Raw genomic sequence first — 19,968 nt, 5'->3', positions numbered from 1 at the left:
AACCAAACAATCATGTCTCGGATTTTATAAATACATTAAAAAATAAATGTTAAAAAAGTACTGTATTTCAGTGAGACTTCCTATTCATCCTAGTCTCTTTCGCAGTCACAATGCACTTATAACAAGTCTCTTTCGGGCTAAATTCCAGCTAAACTTGGAGAACAGTTAACTATTTACAAAAAAGTGTGCGTCTAACGAAGAGCTGCAAAAATAAGGAAATATCCGTATTAGACTGAAAGGTAATTTCTTCAAACGTGTAAGGCCCTCCATCATCATTAGTTGCTACTCATTAGGCTACTTAATTTCAAAACTTTATTTTTTTAAATATTTTTTTTTAAGTCTCCCTTCCTAACAGTTTACATTCCCTGAGACCAACCAGAAATGTTTCCTTGACCAAACAAGCGGTCCCATTTATGCATCACCAAATTTTGCACAAGGCAAAAGAGAAGGCAACATGTGCTTGAATTAGCTCGCTCAGTCCAGCGGGATAGAGATTGTGAGTGGGGGGGGGGGTATTAATGTTTTGGCTATACTGTCCCGCAAGCATTTCGCTACACTCGCATTAACATCTGCTATCCATGTGTATGTGACAAATACAATTTGATGAAAAATCAGCCCGTTGTCTCGCATTTGGGTATTTAAAATGTGGTCACCCCAACCGTGAGATTTGTATTGGTAGTGGAGGTTGTAATAACGGTGACCTACCTTGAGGAGCCAACGGATCATGCCCTCGTGGACCTCCAGATGAGGGGCATTCTGTAGGTTCTCCAGGAGGGCCAGGACACTGGCTGTGTTACTGGGGGCTTCCCCTGGACCTAGAACACACAAACACAGCAGTATATACACTAGTTAAAAAATAGTGGAAATATTACAAAAATGTTGCCATTTAAGGAGAGAAAGTTAGCAAAACAGGTTCTGGACTTCAGGCTAACAATCCACTCCTTGTAATCCACGTCATGTTCAGCATGACAAGGAGTGGAATGATAACTCAGACTGGTACCCAGGCTAAGAGAGAGAGACTTACGGGACATTTTGAGGGTGAAGTTGAAGTAGACGTCGTTGTCCTCACTACTGTTCTCTAACTGCTGCTGTTCCTCCAGTAAAGCCATGCCTATTAGGTGGAGCACCTGGAGACGGACAGACACGGTTATGTACAGCGATACCTCGACTGGTCCCGCAAATAAACACGCAGAGCGTGGTCCTGGTCTCTCTCACCCTCTGCAGCATGGACTCAGACCAGTGTCCTGCGCTGGGCTCCACGGCCCACTGGAGCACGGCTCCCAGCATGCCCAGCAGTACGTCACACTGCAGAATGTTCACCAGGCTGGCAAACAGCGGGCAGAACGGGGGCAGCACCGGAGGAGGGAGGGCTACAACACAGACTTAAACTGAGTGAACAAAACATTAAGCACACCTTCCTAATAGTTTCACCCAATCATTTTGCCTTTGGAACAGCCTCAATTTGTCGGGTCATGGACTCTACAAGGTGTCAAAAGCGTTCCACAGGGATGCTGGCCCATGTTGACTGCGATGCTTCCCACAGGTGTGTCAAGTTGGCTGGATGTCCTTTTGGTGATGGATCATTCTTGACACACACGGGAAACTGTTGCGCATGAAAAACAGTGTTGCAGTTCTTGGCACAAACAGGTGCACCTGGCACCTACTACCATACCCAGTTCAAAGACACTTAAATATTTTGTCTTGCCCGTTCGCCCTCTGAACGGCCCACGTACACAACCCATGTCTCAAGGCTTAAAAATCCTTCTTTAACCTGTCTCCTCCCCGTCATCTACACTGACTGAAGTGGATTTAACAGGTGACATCAATAAGGGATCAAAGCTTTCATGTGGACTCACCTGGTCAGTCTCATGGAAAGAGCAGGTGTTCCTAATGTTTTGTACGCTCAGTGTATATAGTCAGAGCAAAGCAGCACTCGATAGACAGCTGAAATACCACAACCAATCACCACAATGTCTGCAACAATTGCTTATAATCAATTACAGTTAATACTAACTTCCAAGATGTTCTTGTGTACCACGACCAATCACCACAGAGATGAAGCAAGTGTTTCTCGTTGAGACGCTCTACCTGTGTCCTCTCCGTTCTGTCTCTTCAGCTTTCTCTGGGCTTCCTCTGCCTTGGACTGGTCAGCCCGGGAGTAGTGGTGGAAGTAGAGGTTGAACTGTTTGGCACACTCTGGCCTGAGCTCATACAGCCCTCTGCCGGTCACGCCAGGCTTCCTGTGGGCACAGAGGGCATGTGTGATCAACATGTCACACAGCTGGACACAACGGGGCGCGTCATACGTATCCAATTGTCAGATCTTCATTTAGCCAAGTAAACAGGAACAAACTATTTTACATTAACAACCTGGGTGGTCAGGAAGTGGTCAGTTGAGACTTAATGTAACATCAAACAACTGAAGAAAGCTACTTACTTAAACGAAGCAACACAGTCGATCACTCTCTCCATACCAGTCTCCTTGTTCTCCTAAAGGATAAAGTGTCAGACACATACAGGTTGGCTTTAGTACAGCCTCATTCCTAGCGGTCATTTGGCCAAGCTTAATCTCATGTGGACTACGTAAATATATCTGACCAAATCACTAAACATTTTAGTTCTGGGTTAACCGTCCGAGATTACTAGCTTCGACTTGCACCCGTCCTGCACCGCCTAGATTCGCCAATAGGTGTCAGGCTAGTCAAATAGATACACTATTAATCCACTTGCAGAGAGAACGTCACACCCAAAAGTGCAGATGGCGTGTAGATCATGGGAAATAGGAGCCGTCTAAGCAGATGCCACGACAGCTTACGTAACTAGTTAAATATTGTTGGCTATAACTCGTTGTTGAGATATTCCAAGTGGAAACTGCAGCCGGGAAGTCAGCCTGATCTAGATGTGGTGAGACAGGGAGGGAGGGAGAGGCAGAGAGAGAGCGCGCAAGTGAAAAGCCTTACGTTTTCAGGCAGGGCTTTGACCAGCTCACTGTGGGCCATGGGTCTAATACAAAGCTGGTGAAGGATCTCCCGCTTGATCTCGTCACAGCCTTCCACCTGGCCAATACCAGCTTCAAAACGCTCACCTGAATACACACATACCCGTCAGGTACTGTAGCCAAACCCCAACCATTTACCAGCCAAACCCCAACCATTTACCCATTAAAAAAAAATAAAAAAATGTCAATAACATAAGGAAACAAGTCAAACAGAGGCTCAAAATACAATGTACGCTGAAACAAAACCAGTCCTAGTGAGCGGTAGCGTAGAGTGGCACTCACCCACAACCATCATGATGAGGTGCAGCATCTCCTCCGTTAGGGTGTTGTTCTGCTGGACCACGTCCTGACAGAGGCACAGGGAGTCAGGTCAGTCCGAGATGAGCAAGAGCATAAAAGCCTAATCTAAGTTGTCATTGTCAGCCAGAGAGCAGACCTTGTTGGCGTTCTCCCGGTTGTATCTCTTCCTGCAGTCGGCGGAGCTGAAGATGTGGTAGAGCTCGAAGCGGCTCAGGACTATTATCAGGAAGTGGTTGGGATCCATCATGGAAGCGCCGGCCTGTAGAGAACGATAACGGCGACAGATGCACGCACGCTCTCGTTAAAGCCCGAAGCGCCTCTGTTTAACGTTAGCGTCATTAAGTTGTCAGCTGAAACAACAAAAGAAAAACTGACCTGCAGCATAATGAGGTCCTTGTCAAACATCTCCACTCTGCACTTGACATTGTGGTAGTAGTAGATCTGCAACCAGAGTACACTATGAACTACCTTCATTATAAATGCCACAAGAACAACAATGCACACGTGTTAGTGCTCCGATACACAGGGCAGAGGAAAAAAAAAAAAAAAAGGTATTATAGTGATGGAAGGGGACATTTTTACCTGATTGACCAATGAGAAGCCGTTTCTCCTCCACATCCCAGCGTGCACTTGGGCACAGAGGACCAGGCAGCGAAGGGGGTGTTCTATTAGCATGGGGGGGCTTAGCTCACTCTGTAGACAAATGAGATGCATTTCTTAGAAAAGACACATGTTTTGCCAAGGCAAGCTGCTACAGAAATACACAGACAACTCCTGCATGCTTACCAGTAGGGCTGTGGCAGTGATGAAAATGTGTCAGCTGGTGATTGTCAAGCAAATAACTGCCGGTCTCACGGTAATTGACAAACACATTTAGCATCTCCTGGCTTCCACGCATGGCCTTCAAACCACTGACGCAGACCTTTTTAAAACGTAGATGTTCCAAAGTCTAATAAATCCATGTAATATAGCCTACACCGTCACAATAAGTCCATTATTTATTTTAGACAGGTCTAAGGAAGCATGATATGAAGAAAATGTAGTCTATTTCAGAAGAACAGAATAACATACTCCGAGTTGCCCTTATGTTAGACCCTGATCCGGCTATGCCATATGGCGGTGGGCTACACTAGTTCATTTAGCAGACAAGATTTGCATAGAATTCAGTGGCATTATTTTATAGTAGGAAGAATACAACTGAACATAGCTGAATAAAATAGAAAGGATATTCTCTCCAAGTGATTTCTGAGGGAGTGCGCGCATGCGGCCATTCTGTGTCGAGCGGTTAACAAAGAAACAGGTTTGTTTTTTTGTTGTGCAGGCAGCACACGTTTAATCAGTCCCTCATTCACATTTTCACATGCACTTGATAATTCCTCGAATTTCCCGGCGGCATCCCCTTTGTGGCAATAATGATCCCTAAATAAAAAATCCATGCTTTTTGCGGCCATTGTGCCCTTGGGCTGAATATAATAATTATAATTCCCTTCTGCCCACTGTGCACGCCGAAGCGCCTCGCACTCACATGGCTCTCTCAGATACTGTATCTCGATTCTTATCAGCCAATGCCTGTGAATGGGTCCTGCAGACATCACAGGTCCTTCTCACAGGCTACAAGTGAAGACAGACACGTCGGGGACGCAACTGCGCGTGTCCTTATCAAATTCCGAGGCGCTTATATTGAAGATGTTGGAAAAAACTGTACACATTTACTGTCAGCCAACAAGATGAGCAGGCCTGACGAACAGCAAAAGCACAAACCCATGACATTCTACTGTACCCCATAGTACAAAAGTTGACCTATTCTATTGGTCAACTTGTCCTTCTGTGCGAGAAATAAATACTTCAAAACATAGTCTGAGACAGTTGTGGGATGCGACAGATTAATACAACCACTAACATAAAAAATAAAACTTTTAAAAGCAATGAGGCTCAATGAGATCAGAACGTTTAGGTTCAAATGTTGATAAATTATTTCTTCCCATTATAAGCGCAGCAATGCGCACACGGCAAATGGCTATAATGTTCCAACATGCAAACAATTAGCGGGAAAAAAACCCCACCATTCTCAAAAGTGACCGCAAATGCAATTATGCATGTAATTAAAAAAAGGAAATTTTTTACGGTAATAGTTCTCTTCCCCAAACTTGAAACTCACACGCCACCTATGTATGCCAGTTAGACTCTACACCGGTTGATTAATGTGCTTCATTTTAAGAAGTTAATTGGCAACTTTAGTTTAGAAAATATAGGCCCATGGGCTAAGCTACATGACGTGTGTGCCTATGATTAGAAAAAGTCGCAAAAAAAAGTGATATGGTAATATTGTCACCAATCAGACTATTCTTGATTTAAATCTTGTCTATACATATATTATTAATATGTACTATTATTTAGTGTATCATTTAGTATATGCGTGAAATTCATTTTGATTTGGACCATTATCATGCATTTTCACGCCAGCCAGGTAGGCTATACTCCTGTTGTAATGAGAAGCAATGTGCTTAATATTAAGAACGTTGAGAAATAAATATAGTAGGCCTAGCCCATAGAAAGCTGATGGGATCCTCTTTTTAAATGGAGGACATCACTGTTTCCTCACGCAACTGCATAGCCTATAGAAATGTTGCGCAACATGAGCTCATGGGCTCTCATGAACATCTGTTTGATTCAGATGTTCAATGACATTTGCATTAATGTCAGGGTGATTCGAGGGACAATAGAGTGCAAAGCACCAGACAAGTAGGACATTTGGTAGGCTACTAATGACCATCAGCAGCATCAGAGCTTGGAGAAGCCTAATTACCGTGACTAATAAGTCACGTGGAATTTGACTGCGGTCATGACCTCGTGACCGCCGGTAATACGGTCACCGTGACAGCCCTACTTACCAGCGGAAGCTGTTCAGGGAATCTGTAGGCCACCTCCATCTTACTGAGGAGAACGTGGAGACCTAAACAGAAAAAAAGCAGTGACCATATTAACAAAAGGGTAGAATCTCCGTCAATATCATAGCCAAAGCATCAGTGGGTATGTCATTCAGCTGTGTGCTAGTGTCCGACCTGCAAGTAAGCGGGACACAGGTAGGTGGATGCTGACTTTCTCCTGAGACACACAGTAGCGGATGGTGTCCACAGAATGTCCACACATGCTCAGTGTGATGGGCTGCTCCCCATCGGCGAAGCCACTGTGGCAGTGTGTAAGGGCTGTCAGGCACTTCTTATATGCTTCAATCAGCACACGCTCCTGTACACACACAGGAAGAAAAGAAAAAAAACAGTAGGAACCACAGGTGAGAAAAGGCAGGTGCATGTTTGTGAGTGACTGACAAAGAGTTTGTGGGAGAAAAGTGTGTGAGTGTTCATGTATATGTCAAGTCACTCACATCTGTAGCGCACCACTCCTGTATCATGGAGATGATGTGTGTGAGCTTCATCTGCAGGGTGAAGGCTGCCTCCCACTCAGGCTCCATCTCAATGTGCTGGCCCACCTGCCTCACAACCGGGTCCATTCCCTGATGAGGGAGAGACAGAAAGCACAGACGCGGCTAAACACCACCCCCAAAATGAACATAGGAGTAGAGGTCGACCGAATATGGATTTTTCAACGCCGATACCGATTATTGGAGGACCAAAAAAGCAGATACCGATTAAATCGGCACGATTAAAAAAATACAATAAATGTATTTGTAATTATGACAATTACAACAATACTGAATTAACACTTACTTTAACTTAATATAATACATTAATAAAATCAATTTAGCCTCAAGTAGATAATGAAACATGTTCAATTTGGTTTAAATAATGCAAAAACAAAGTGTTGGAGAAGAACGTAAAAGTGCAATATGTGCTATGTAAGAAAGCTAACGTTTCAGTTCCTTGCTGAGAACATGAGAACATATGAAGCCAAGGTAAGTTTCTAGCTAGCATTAAACTTATCTTATAAAAAACAATCAATCATCACTGGTTAACTACACATGGTTGATGATATTACTAGATATTATCTAGCATGTCCTGTATTGCTATAATCTGATTAAACCCCTACAACTCATCCAGAACGCCGCAGCCCGTCTGGTGTTCAACCTTCCCAAGTTCTCTCACGTCACCCCGCTCCTCCGCTCTCTCCACTGGCTTCCAGTTGAAGCTCGCATCCGCTACAAGACCATGGTGCTTGCCTACAGAGCTGTGAGGGGAACGGCACCTCAGTACCTCCAGGCTCTGATCAGGCCCTACACCCAAACAAGGGCACTGCGTTCATCCACCTCTGGCCTGCTCGCCTCCCTACCACTGAGGAAGTACAGTTCCCGCTCAGCCCAGTCAAAACTGTTCGCTGCTCTGGCCCCCCAATGGTGGAACAAACTCCCTCACGACGCCAGGACAGCGGAGGCAATCACCACCTTCCGGAGACACCTGAAACCCCACCTCTTTAAGGAATACCTAGGATAGGATAAAGTAATCCTTCTCACCCCCCTTAAAAGATTTAGATGCACTATTGTAAAGTGGCTGTTCCACTGGATATCATAAGGTGAATGCACCAATTTGTAAGTCGCTCTGGATAAGAGCGTCTGCTAAATGACTTAAATGTAAATGTAAATATGAAAGCTGGTGGTTCCTTTCAACATGAGTCTTCAATATTCCCAAGTAATAAGTTTTAAGTTAAAGTTATTATAGGACTATTTCCCTCTATACCATTTGTATTTCATTAACCTTTGACTACTGGATGTTCTTATAGGCACTTTAGTATTGCCAGTGTAACAGTATAGCTTCAGTCCCTCTCCTCGCGCCTCCCTGGGCTCGAACCAGCAACACCACGACAACAGCCAGCACATCGAAGCAGCGTTACCCATGCAGAACAAGGGAAACAACCACCCCAAGGCTCAGAGTGAGTGAAGTTTGAAACGCTATTAGCGCACGCTAACTAGCCAGCCATTTCACTTCAGTCACACCAGCCTCATCTCTGGAGTTTGAGGTTTGAAGTCATAAACAGTGCAATGCTTGACGCACAACGAAGAGCTGCTGGCAAAACGCACGAAAGTGCTGTTTGAATGAATGTTTACACGCCTGCTTCTGCCTACCAACGCTCAGTCAGATACTTGTATGCTCAGTCAGATTATAGCAATACAGGACATGCTAGATAATATCTAGTAATATCATCAACCATGTGTAGTTAACCAGTGATGATTGATTGTTTTTTATAAGATAAGTTTAATGCTAGCTAGAAACTTACCTTGGCTTACTGCATTTGCATAACAGGCAGTCTCCTTGTGGAGTGCAACGAGAGGCAGGTCGTTATTGCGTTGGACTAGTTAACTGTAAGTTTGCAAGATTGGATCCCCTGAGCTGACAAGGTGAAAATCTGTCTTTCTGCCCCTGAACGAGGCAGTTAACCCACCGTTCCTAGGCCGTCATTGAAAATAAGAATATGTTCTTAACTGACTTGTCTAGTTAAATAAAGATTAAATAAAGATGTAAAAAAAAATGTATTTAATAAATAAATACATTTTATTTATTTTTTAAATAAATACAAATAAATAAATAATAATAAAAAATAAAAAAAATCGGCGCCAAAAAACACTGATTTCAGATTGTTATGAAAACTTGAAATCGGCCCTAATCGGTCGACCTCTACATAGGAGTCAGAAATGCATTCCTCTGACCTAAATGCCTCGTTCTTATCTGATGTGAAAGAACTGGACAGGTGGAAGCAAGTTCTACTATCATATTTCTTTCACCAAATCTTATTTTGTAGGGCAGTGTAGGTGAATGAGGGGAGACCGAGAGGAAGCACCTTTAGACTACAGAGATACACATAGACACATTGTCACTATGTTCCATAGACCCGTGTAGTCTCAATCAAGCTCAGAGGGGTTACGGACGCCCAGTCCCCCACCACTAACAGTGACTAGTTCTAACCTGCATGCACTTGAGCAGCTCCAGGAAGGTGTCCAGGCCCTCCAGGAACTTCTCCCTGAGTTGGTCACTCCACTCTGTGGGCCGACTGATGAGGACATACCTGCGCGCACACACAAACAACATTGTTTACAACACACACTGGCTTTGTACAACACTTACTTAACTAATCTACACACACAGCCCAGTGTTAGCACAGTCATCTTACTTGAGGTCTCCGATGAGGCTCTGGACGCGGCGGAACTTGAAAGCCTGCTGGGCGGTGTAGCGCTCAAACTGGAAGCGGCCCTGCAAGTCGCGGTGGCGCAGGTGGTCCACAAAGGTCCTGATTATGGTGGTCATCAGGTTCTCCTCGGTGATCAGCATCCGTGCCTGGGTCAGGGGGGAGAGGATGAGGGTTAGAGGTCTCAAGTAGAAGGACATTCCGGAGTCAAAAATTGCCCCTAAACACAATCCAGGCAAATCTATGTAAAAATATGACAATATACTACAGACTTAAAAAGGGATATTTCGATATTCTGGCATTTCGGCCCAAATTACCCAGTCGTGGATACCGTTTTTATGTCTCCGTGTGCAGTATGCAGGAAGTTACCGGTTATGCTACCACACCTGTAGACTTCCAGTCATTGCGCTAACAACTACCACTAAATTCCTTCATACTGTACCGCACCCAGAGGGTTAACTGCCTGTTCAGGGGCAGAACGACAGATTTGTACCTTGTCAGCTCGGGGATTCGAACTTGCAACCTTTCGGTTACTAGTCCAACGCTCTAACCACTAGGCTACCCTGATAACAAGTTCAAACAGGTGCCATTAATACAGGTAACGAGTGGAGGACAGAGGAGCCTCTTAAAGAAGAAGTTACAGGTCTGTGAGAGCCAGAAATCTAACTTGTTTGTAGGTGACCAAATACTTATTTTCCACCATAATTTGCAAATAAATTCATTAAAAATCCTACAATGTGATTTTCTGGATTTTTTTCCTAATTTTGTCTGTCATAGTTGAAGTGTACCTATGATGGAAATTACAGGCCTCTCTCATCTTTAAGTGGGAGAACTTGCACAATTGGTGGCTGACTAAATACTTTTTTGCCCCACTGTATATATTTAAAAAATATTTTAGTCCAACTCTGGGTAAGTAGAATCTCGCAGTATCCCTTTAAAAAGTACACTACAGCATTAGCATACAACTGGAATAGCATACTTTGCTAGGGTGATCACAAATCTTTAACAGTTTCATTTCATCTATAATAGTTATTGTGATAAACACAAGAAATGGGATCCTAGATGTATAATGTTGTTTTATTTAAGAAACATCTAAAACATCAGTTTGGCATGCAACACCCTTTTCAAGGAATCAACGACGAGAACGGAGATATTCTGAACATAATGAAGATGACACACTCGTGGTTAAGACGGCCATCCTTTCACTCTATGGACGTGACATCAATTAACAGTCTAAAAATCCTTGTGGTTCTCAGCATGCGTCCCATCTCGGGTGGTACTCACGTCACCCCGACCCGTGCAGCCTGTACTCACCAGGGAGGGCACTGTGAACATTTGCACCGAGAGGTCAGTGACCGAGAACTCCCTGTCGTGGTCATCTTTCACATAGTCGCTCTGCAAGCGCTCATAATTCTAACAGCAGTGGAATGGGGGAAGACAAGAGAAGAGGTGTGTGTTGAGATGTGTGCGGTCAGGCATGGAGTTTTGGGTTACTCACCATGGTGGGGACGGTGAAGAGCTGAACTGACAGAGAGGTCACTGACACTACACGCTCGTGGTCATCCTCCATAAAATCTGTCTGGAGGCGCCGGTAATTCTAAATGACAAGGGGGACATTCACCTCCTGGTCAAAGGCCGTGGCCCCCCCTTCCCCACTCCCCCAATACCTTTCTAAGCTCTGGTGAGCAGTTACCCCTAGACACAGATCTAGGATCATCTTACTTGCCAAATCGTAAGCTTAACCCTTTTGGAGAGGGAAAGCAAAACTGACCTCAGATGAGTGTCTACGGGCAACTTCATCCTACTCCCCCTACTAAGCATCTAAAGCACTCTGATCCTTGACCACCCAGGTCTCAGAGAGCATAGATACAGAATCACAAAATAGTATCAGAGACCAATTGAGTCTAATCAAAAAGTTTGGATTCAATATTCCTCCACGCAAGACTTTGGGCAGTCAATCTTACCCAATATCCGGTCTTAGCTCATGTGATCTAGTGAGTGCATATCTATGCTCTCAGGTTCAGCTCAAGACACCTGTAGAGCTTTGGGTTTGGGTGTGTGAGAGCAGAGCGGACAGCCTAGGATTTTGGGTTGAGGGGTCCGACAGGGACTGGGCATGTGTGGGGCTGTGTTACATGTCAAGCAGGCTGAGAGAAAAGCCTGCTGTAAAGCCGGCTGTCTTTCCATCCTCTCAGCTATGCCACCCAGGAGGACAGTGTAAAAGGATGTGATGGGCGCAGTTAACGCCTCATCCAGGCCTCGTGCCAAATACCCTCAATCTGCTGTTATGATAAGACTATACCCGCTTTGGTGTGTGTTTACATGAACAAATGGGTATGGTGTCAGTCTCTGTCAGAGAGCTCATGGGATGATCTTTATGAAAACACTCATATTCATACAATACATTTGTTTGACATATCAATCTTCAATTCAAGACAGTAGCAAATTCTCTTTCAGAGCTATACGCTAGCAGTATGTTTTAGGGATGTTAACGGGTAACTATTAAACCGGTTAGCTGGCGAAAATACATTTGACCGGTGGCCGGTTATGCTTATCGGTCTATCGGTTCAGTTGCATAATTCTGTGGAATTAAAATCACGCTGAGCCTAGTTTGAGGTTGCGGAATAGACTACCACATGTAAAAGGTGGCGACTTCCCAAATAGCGGTGCTAGGCGGCCATAGTGGCTTATCATATTAAGGATCAAAAGAAGAAGCTTACTTTTGCGAACTGGATAGCAAACAGCTTCTTGTATTTGAGGTCCATGAGAAGGCTGCTCATAAAGAGCTGGTGGTAGACGTTCCTGGCTCCTAGAGTAGAAATGAGGTGTTAAGAGTCAGAACTCATGGAAGTGTTTGTGTTTTATGCGCATTGCAGGAGATAGGGTTGGGGTCGGTCAATACCCATCCCAAAATCTGAGGATTTTTATTATTGAGTGAAACTGTTCCCAAAGCTGTCAAGAACTAAAAAGATGCAGTTCCTCCTCACCTTTCCACATCTTGGAGTCACAGAGCATGAGCGTGTCCACCAGGGAGGAGTTCTCACCCTCTGGCCCCCTCTCTAGGCCCACCTGACACAGGATCCTCCTCAGAGCATCTACACACACACAGTGTCAATGGGCCCTCAGGCACACACAGTGAACACACGCCCCCCCCCCCACCCCCAATAAACATTTAAATATTGTGTTAAGTTCTTTATATTTCAAGAGGACACTACTGAGTGCACCATCCAACGACAGGTAGACAATACTCACGTTAATAGTATGTAGAGTGGAAGGAGACTGACCTGAGTATCCTATGACGTGGCCCAGCCAGTGGAGGGCTTTGAGAGCGAAGCACTGATGAGCCACCACCGAGGAGTGCATTACCTGGACCCGCAAGGGCTTGGACTGACGACTCGTGTTCCTCTACACACACACACACAATTAATATATAGAGACTCATTGAAAATGACTTAACAGATTAATTGGTAGCAGCGGTATGATGTCATGAGATTTCAATGAGACACATCCAGATCCCCAAACCAGGCTACTCACCACAATGACCGACTTGGCCAGCTCACAGAAAGCGAAGTCGCCAAAGCGCACCGATTTCCTTCCCTGTATAGCAGGAGATGATTACACACATATCAAGCCATTAGTCAATGATGCCGTAGGTTTGCGGGCACACACACACACACACACACACACACACACACACACACACACACACACGTCTCACATCTCTGTCCACTGTGGTGGCGAAGCTGACTGCTTCTTTCTGGGTGCAGTTGACCGCCTTCTGAAGGGTGTAGATGACTTGCTCGTAGGTGTGCACCTCGTCATTGAAGAGCATGCAGTAATAAGTGTCACTTCGGTCTCTGAGAAATCAGAAGCAGACAAACATGACTATCAACTGGATATAGATGGAAATTATTGGGTTGTCATGATGACCAGCAAGAACATTATAACTGACCGCAAATTACTTTGTGTGTGTGTGTGTACATACGGAGGCTCCAGGCCCAGGGGCAGTTCATCCTCCTTGTCCCAGGTGAGCATGTCCACGGCGTATTTCAGCACAACGGAGAAGACATTATAGCAGCGGGCAATCATGTCTGTTGAGAGGTGGGCCAGGGGATCCTGCAAATAGACAATTCAATAATGATCAGCGAAATACACAGCACATTCGGAAAGTATTCAGACCCCTTGACTTTTTCCACATTTTGTTATGTTACAGCCTTATTCTAAAATATATTAAATTGTTTCCCCCCCCCTCAATCTACACACAATACCCAATAATGAAGCAAAAACAGGTTTAGAAATGTTTGCAAATGTATTACAAAAAAAAAAAAAAAAAAAATATTAAATGTACATAAGTACTCAGACCTTTTACACAGTACTTTGTTGAACCACATTTGGCACTGATTACAGCCTCGGGTATGACGCTACAAGCTAGACACCTGTATTTGTGGAGTTTCTCCCATTCCTCTCTGCAGATCCCCTCAAGCTCTGTCAGGTTGGATGGGGAGTGTTGCTGCACAGCCATTTTCAGTCTGGGCTCTGAATGGGCCACTGAAGGACATTCAGAGACTTGTCTCAAAGCCACTCCTGCATTGTCTTGATGTGTGCTTAGGGTCATTGTCTTGTTGGAAGGTGAACCTTCTTTCCCAGTCTGAGGTCCTGGAACAGGTTTTCATCAAGGTTCCCTCTGTACTCTGCGCCGTTTATCTTTTCCTCGATGCTGACTAGTCTCCCAGTCCCTGCTGCTGAAAAACATCCCCACAGAATGATGCTACCACCCCCATGCTTCACCGTAGGGATGGTGCCAGGTTTCTTCCAGATGTCACGCTTGGCATTCAGGCCAAAGAGTTCAATCTTGGTTTCATCAGACCAGAGAGTCTTGTTTCTCATGGTCTGAGGTTCTTTAGGTGCCTTTTGGCAAACTCCAAGCAGGCTGGTATGTGCCTTTTACTGAGCGGTGGCTTCCATCTGGCCACTCTACCATAAAGGCCTGATTGGTAGAGTGCTGCAGAGATGGTTGTCCTTCTGGGAGGTTCTCCCATCTCCACAGAGGAACTCTAGAGATCAGTCAGAGCATCCATTGGAGTCTTGGTGATTCCAAACTTCTTCATTTAAGAATGATGGAGGCCACGGTGTTCTTGGGGACCTTCAATACAATTTTGGTACCGTTTCGTAGGATCTGTGTCGACACAATCCTGTCTCGGAGCTCTAGGGACATTTCCTTCAACCTCATGGCTTGGTATTTGCTCTGATGTGCACTGTCAACTGTGGGACCTTATATAGACAGATGTGTGCCTTTCCAAATCATGTCCAATCAATTTAATTTACCACAGGTGGACCCCAATCAAGTTGTAGAAACATCAAGGATGATCAATGGAAACAGGATGCACCGGAGCTCAATTTCAGGTGTCACAGCAAAGGGTCTGAATACTTATGTAAATAAATGTTTGTTTTTTTCTAATACATTTGCTAAAATGTCTAAAAAACAGTTTTTGCTTTGCCATTACGGGGTATTGTGTGTAGATTGTCATTACGGGGTATTGTGTGTACAGTCGTGGAAAAAAGTTGAGAATGACACAAATATGAATTTCAACAAAGTTTGCAGCCTCAGTGTCTTCAGATATTTTTGTCAGATGTTACTGTGGAATACAGAAATATAATTACAAGCATTTCATAAGTGTCAAAAGCTGTTGTTGACAATTACATAAAGTTGATGCAAAGAGTCAATATTTGCAGTGTTGACCCTTCTTTTTCAAGACCTCTGCAATCCGCCCTGGCATGCTGTCAATTAACTTCTGGGCCACATCCTGACTGATGGCAACCCATTCTTGCATAATCAATGCTTGGAGTTTGTCAGAATTTGTGGGTTTTGTTTGTCCACCCGCCTATTGAGGATTGACCACAAGTTCTCATTGGGATTAAGATCTGGGGAGTTTCCTGGCCATGGACCCAAAATATCGATGTTTTGTTCCCGAGCCACTTGGTTATCACTTTTGCCTTATGGCAAGGTGCATCATGCTGGAAAAGGCATTGTTCGTCACCAAACTGTTCCTGGATAGTTGGGAGAAGTTGCTCTCGGAGGATGTGTTGGGACCATTCTTTATTCATGGCTGTGTTCTTAGGCAACATTGTGAGTGAGCCCACTCCCTTGACTGAGAAGCAACCCCACACATGAATGGTCTCAGGATGCTTTATTGTTGGCATGACACAGGACTGATGGTAGCGCTCACCTTGTCTTCTCTGGACAAGATTTTTTCCGGATGCCCCAAACAATCGGAAAGGGGATTCATCAGAGAAAATGATTTTACCCCAGTCCTCAGCAGTTCAGTTCAGACCCTTTGCTGTGACACCTGAAATTGAGCTCCGGTGCATCCTGTTTCCATTGATCATCCTTGATGTTTCTACAACTTGATTGGGGTCCACCTTTTGCAGAATATCAGTCTGTCTCTGATGTTTTTCCTGGAGAGAAGTGGCTTCTTTGCTGCACTTCTTGACACCAGGCCATCCTCAAAGTCTTCGTCTCACTGTGTGTGCAGATGCACTCACACCTGCCTGCTGCCATTCCTCAGCAAGCTCTGTACTGGTGGTGCCCCGATCCCGCAGCTGAATCAACTTCAGGAGACAGTCCAGCAAACGCCAGGACCTTCTTGGGCTCCCTGAAGCCTTCTTCACAACAATTGAACTGCTCTCCTTGAAGTTATTGATGATCCGATAAAATGGTTGATTTCGGTGCAATCTTACTGGCAGCAATATCCTTGCCTGTGAAGCCCTTATTGTGCAAAGCATTGATGACGGCACATGTTTCCATACAGATAACCATGGTTGACAGAGCAAGAACAATGATTCCAAGCACCACCCTCCTTTTGAAGCTTCCAGTCTGTTATTCAAACTCAATCAGCATGACAGAGTGAGCTCCAGCCTTGTCCTCATCTACACTCACACCTGTGTTAACGAGAGAATCACTGACATGTCAGCTGGTCCTTTTGTGGCAGGGCTGAAATGCAGTGGAAATGTTTTTTTAGGGATTCAGCTCCTTTGCATGGCAAAGAGGGACTTTGCAATTAATTACAATTCATCTGATCACTCTTGACAATTCTGGAGTATATGCAAATTGCCATCAAACAAATTGAGGCAGCAGACTTTGTGAAAATTAATATTTGTGTCATTCTCAAAACTTTTGGCCACGACTGTAGACTGTCATCACGGGGTATTGTGTGTAAACAGCCTTATTCTAAAATCCATTTTAGAATAAGGCTGTAACATAACAACATGTAGAAAAAGTCAAGGGGTCTAAATACTTTCCAAATGCACTGCAACTATGAGAGTGTTGAACTAAAACAATGATTCAATCAAATGAAATAGCCTATTTTAGAGTGCCAATTCGCAATCTCTAACAACTTGTAACGTAATAACATGTGTAAGAGCAACAGCAGTGAATGAACTGTGTATAGTTATTGGATGTCAATGAGACGCAATATAGCTGTGGCTAAGAGATGCTCACCTCCTGACAGGAGTCACTGATGTTGGGCTCGTGTTTCTGACAGTAAGGGCCCTTCTTCCATGCCTCTGTGTCTCCACAGTCACAGAAACCCCCTCCCCCAGAGGTCGTCATCTGGAGGGCAGACAAGAGATGTGAGGCAAGACAACACTTGTGTAGACACACACGGTAGACAGAGAAGCTGATGGATCATTTACATTTGGAAGACGACAACAACTAGAATCTTCTACATAACCTGTAACAGACATATGTACATCTGATTGCCCTGAACTAGAATGTTCTACAATGCTCTAGAACACAAACACAAGTGGAGTAAGATAAGACCAGAATGCACGAGTCAGCACTCCGGGTCAAATTTGCCATGGATCCATTCACGCTATCCCCAATCCTAACCTTAATCGTTAATAGGACTGCAACTACATATCTGACCCTGTATCAGTGCTTAAGGGGAAACTTGTACCTACTCCTGGATGAACAGAGCCGAGGAGCCTAGGTGCACCCATCCTGAGGACCACATGGCAGCAGAGTGGCCAGCCCCAAATGGGATTAGCCTTCCTGATCCTCAGCCTGGATTCAGAGCAGCAACTGAGTGACCCGTCTCATGCCAATCACACACTCACTTAACCATTCTGCGACAGCACCTCTACAGAAACCTAGCCATTGTTTAGGCTGCTGGTCTGCCTCTACTGAACCATTGAGTGCGTGGTAGAGGTTGTCGTCGTCGTTCTTACCCTGTAGCGATGCTCTTTATGCACACTGCCCAGGAAACACTGCATACACAGCACACAGGTGGGGTCTGCAGCACATTCCCTGCAGGAGAGATTGACGGTGAGTGAGGCAGGAGGGACAGCCAACAGTGTCAAACATCGTCCTCCAATGTTCAACCAGGTCATGTCTAGATCCCATATTAACATGACCCAGTGAACATGTCACTCAAAGCCAATACAAAGGAGTCCAATAAAAATTTAAAACAGCAATACTCATGGAACGGATGTACAATTAGGCTATACAAGTACAATAAGCATGGGTATGAGTCCCAATGGTTTTCCATTGAGCACACACCTGAGTGTATGGAATTGGCTAGTATTAGCAAGCTGCTCCTGTAAACGGAAGTGACCTTGACTTTATCCAGACAGTACCACTTACCAGGAAGCTTACGGTTTGACCTCAGACTTAACACAGGGCTAACCTGACCCAATTCACAGGAAAGGACAGCTAGTATGTGCATGCGTGTCTCCGTCTGTCTGAACGAGACCTTAACTACCCCCACCTGCACGAGTAGGTGGGCTCTCCCACTTTGAAGACGTGTCCGCAGAGCTGTGAGGGCTGGTTGTTCTGCTCCAGCTTGGCCAGGCCCGTGGAGGGGTCCTCCCCACACAGGTACCACTCCAGAGGGGCCTGCAGCAGCATCTGGGCCAGCAAGTCCTCACTCTGGGGGTTCAGGTTGGGCCCCAGGCAGTAGATCTTTGGGACATAGCGGGCCAGGTGATGGTACACCTCCTTGTACAGATCAGTCACTTGGAGCCATTTCTGTGTAGAGGGGGGCAACAGTGAGACCATGAATATTATAACAAACCCGTTTTTAGACATGTGGGCATGTAGCAACACACTCAAAGTTCAACTTGTATGAATTTGACCAAGTTACAATGCCTTCAGAAAGTATTCACACGGTTTCTTTCCACACATTTTGTTGGGGAGACAGGGTAGCCTAGTGGTTAGAGCGTTGGACTAGTAACCGAAATGTTGCAAGTTCAAATACCTGAGCTGACAAGGTACAAATCTGTCGTTCTGCCCCCAAACAGGCAGTTAAACCACTGTTCCTAGGCCGTCATTGAAAATAAGAATTTGTTCTTAACTGACTTGCCTAGAGGTAAAAATTAAATAAATAAAATTTTAAAAAGTTATGTGCTCGAATTTAAAATAGAATTTTAAAAAATATATGTAAACTCAAAAGTAGAATTGTGTTTTTCTAAATTTCTTGAGTCAAGTATTCAACACCTTAGTTATGGTAAGCCTAAACAATAAAAATGTGCTTAATAAGTCACATTAACTCTGTGTGCAATAATAGTGTTTAACATGACCCCACACATACAGATAATTGTAAGGTCCCTCAGTCAAGAGTGAATTTCAAACACAGATTCAACCAAAAGACCAAAGAGGTTTTCCAATGCCTCGCAAAGAGGAACTTTTGGTACATGGGTAAAAAAGCAGAAATTGAATATCCCTTTGAGCGTGGTGAAGTTATTAATTACACTTTGGATGGTGCGTCAATACACCCAGTCACTAAAAATATACAGGCATCCTTCCTAACTCAGTTGCCGGAGAGGAAGGAAACCACTCAGGGATTTCACCATGTGGCCAATGGTGACTTAATTAAGTTTAATTGGTGTGACAGGAGAAAATGTAGGACGGATCAACAACATTGAAGTTACTCCACAAAGCTAACCTGATTGACAGAGTGAAAAGGAGGAAGCCTATACAGAATAAAAATATTCCAAAACATGCACCCCGTTTGCAACAAAGCACTCAAGTGATACTGAAAAAAATAAATGGCAAAGCAATTCACTTTCTGTCCCTAATACAAATGTTTGAGGCAAATCCAATACAACTCATTATGGAGTACCACTCTCCACATTTTCAAGCATAGTGGTGGTGGCTGCATCATGTTATGATTGTAATTGTTAAGGACTGGAGTTTCAGGATAAAAAGTAAATGGAATGGAGCTAAACACAACATCCTAGAGGAAAAGCTGGTTCAGTTTGCCTTCCAACAGACACTGGGAGTTGAATTAACTTTTTAGAAGGACAATAACCTAACACACACAAGGCCAAATATACAATGGAGTTGCTTACCAAGAAGACGAAGGTTCCTGAGTGGTCAAGATCATTTATTTAAATCTACGAGACAGGAGCGTGCCAAAATGTGCATCTGTAATTGTGAGTGACCATAGGCTTTATTGGGTAAAACTGCAATGTGTTTTTAGGACACCGAATTTACGGTTAGAAGAACACATGGCTACCAGCAGTGGGTATTATAGAGT

The 19,968-nt window shown here is 44.4% G+C and overlaps 1 protein-coding gene across 2 annotated transcripts in view; it reads right to left on the bottom strand.

The window, feature by feature from the left end:
* The window catches only part of LOC115113318 (E3 ubiquitin-protein ligase UBR2-like), a 42,059-nt gene that overhangs the window by 10,914 nt on the left and 11,177 nt on the right, over positions 1-19,968 (bottom strand). The window contains exons 2-26 of one of the 2 annotated variants that reach the window (XM_029640838.2): positions 18,199-18,458; positions 17,660-17,738; positions 16,932-17,042; positions 13,419-13,549; positions 13,152-13,290; positions 12,968-13,030; positions 12,718-12,838; positions 12,421-12,528; positions 12,154-12,242; positions 10,932-11,030; positions 9,419-9,582; positions 9,214-9,313; positions 6,684-6,812; positions 6,361-6,544; positions 6,190-6,251; positions 3,881-3,991; positions 3,674-3,739; positions 3,435-3,557; positions 3,281-3,344; positions 2,961-3,085; positions 2,438-2,490; positions 2,089-2,240; positions 1,216-1,370; positions 1,025-1,127; positions 706-815 (exon numbers count right to left, since the gene is read on the bottom strand). In XM_029640838.2, the coding sequence (XP_029496698.2) occupies positions 706-815; positions 1,025-1,127; positions 1,216-1,370; positions 2,089-2,240; positions 2,438-2,490; positions 2,961-3,085; positions 3,281-3,344; positions 3,435-3,557; positions 3,674-3,739; positions 3,881-3,991; positions 6,190-6,251; positions 6,361-6,544; positions 6,684-6,812; positions 9,214-9,313; positions 9,419-9,582; positions 10,932-11,030; positions 12,154-12,242; positions 12,421-12,528; positions 12,718-12,838; positions 12,968-13,030; positions 13,152-13,290; positions 13,419-13,549; positions 16,932-17,042; positions 17,660-17,738; positions 18,199-18,458 (2,901 nt within the window). Of the gene's footprint in view, positions 1-705; positions 816-1,024; positions 1,128-1,215; positions 1,371-2,088; positions 2,241-2,437; positions 2,491-2,960; positions 3,086-3,280; positions 3,345-3,434; positions 3,558-3,673; positions 3,740-3,880; positions 3,992-6,189; positions 6,252-6,360; positions 6,545-6,683; positions 6,813-9,213; positions 9,314-9,418; positions 9,583-10,747; positions 10,847-10,931; positions 11,031-12,153; positions 12,243-12,420; positions 12,529-12,717; positions 12,839-12,967; positions 13,031-13,151; positions 13,291-13,418; positions 13,550-16,931; positions 17,043-17,659; positions 17,739-18,198; positions 18,459-19,968 lie in introns of both variants that reach the window. The other variant, XM_029640839.2, reaches the window with a different exon arrangement.

The sequence above is a fragment of the Oncorhynchus nerka genome, linkage group LG28 (genome assembly GCF_034236695.1).
Source record: "Oncorhynchus nerka isolate Pitt River linkage group LG28, Oner_Uvic_2.0, whole genome shotgun sequence".
Classification (NCBI taxonomy): Eukaryota; Metazoa; Chordata; class Actinopteri; order Salmoniformes; family Salmonidae; genus Oncorhynchus; species Oncorhynchus nerka.
This window is presented reverse-complemented; position numbering and strand designations above follow the sequence as displayed.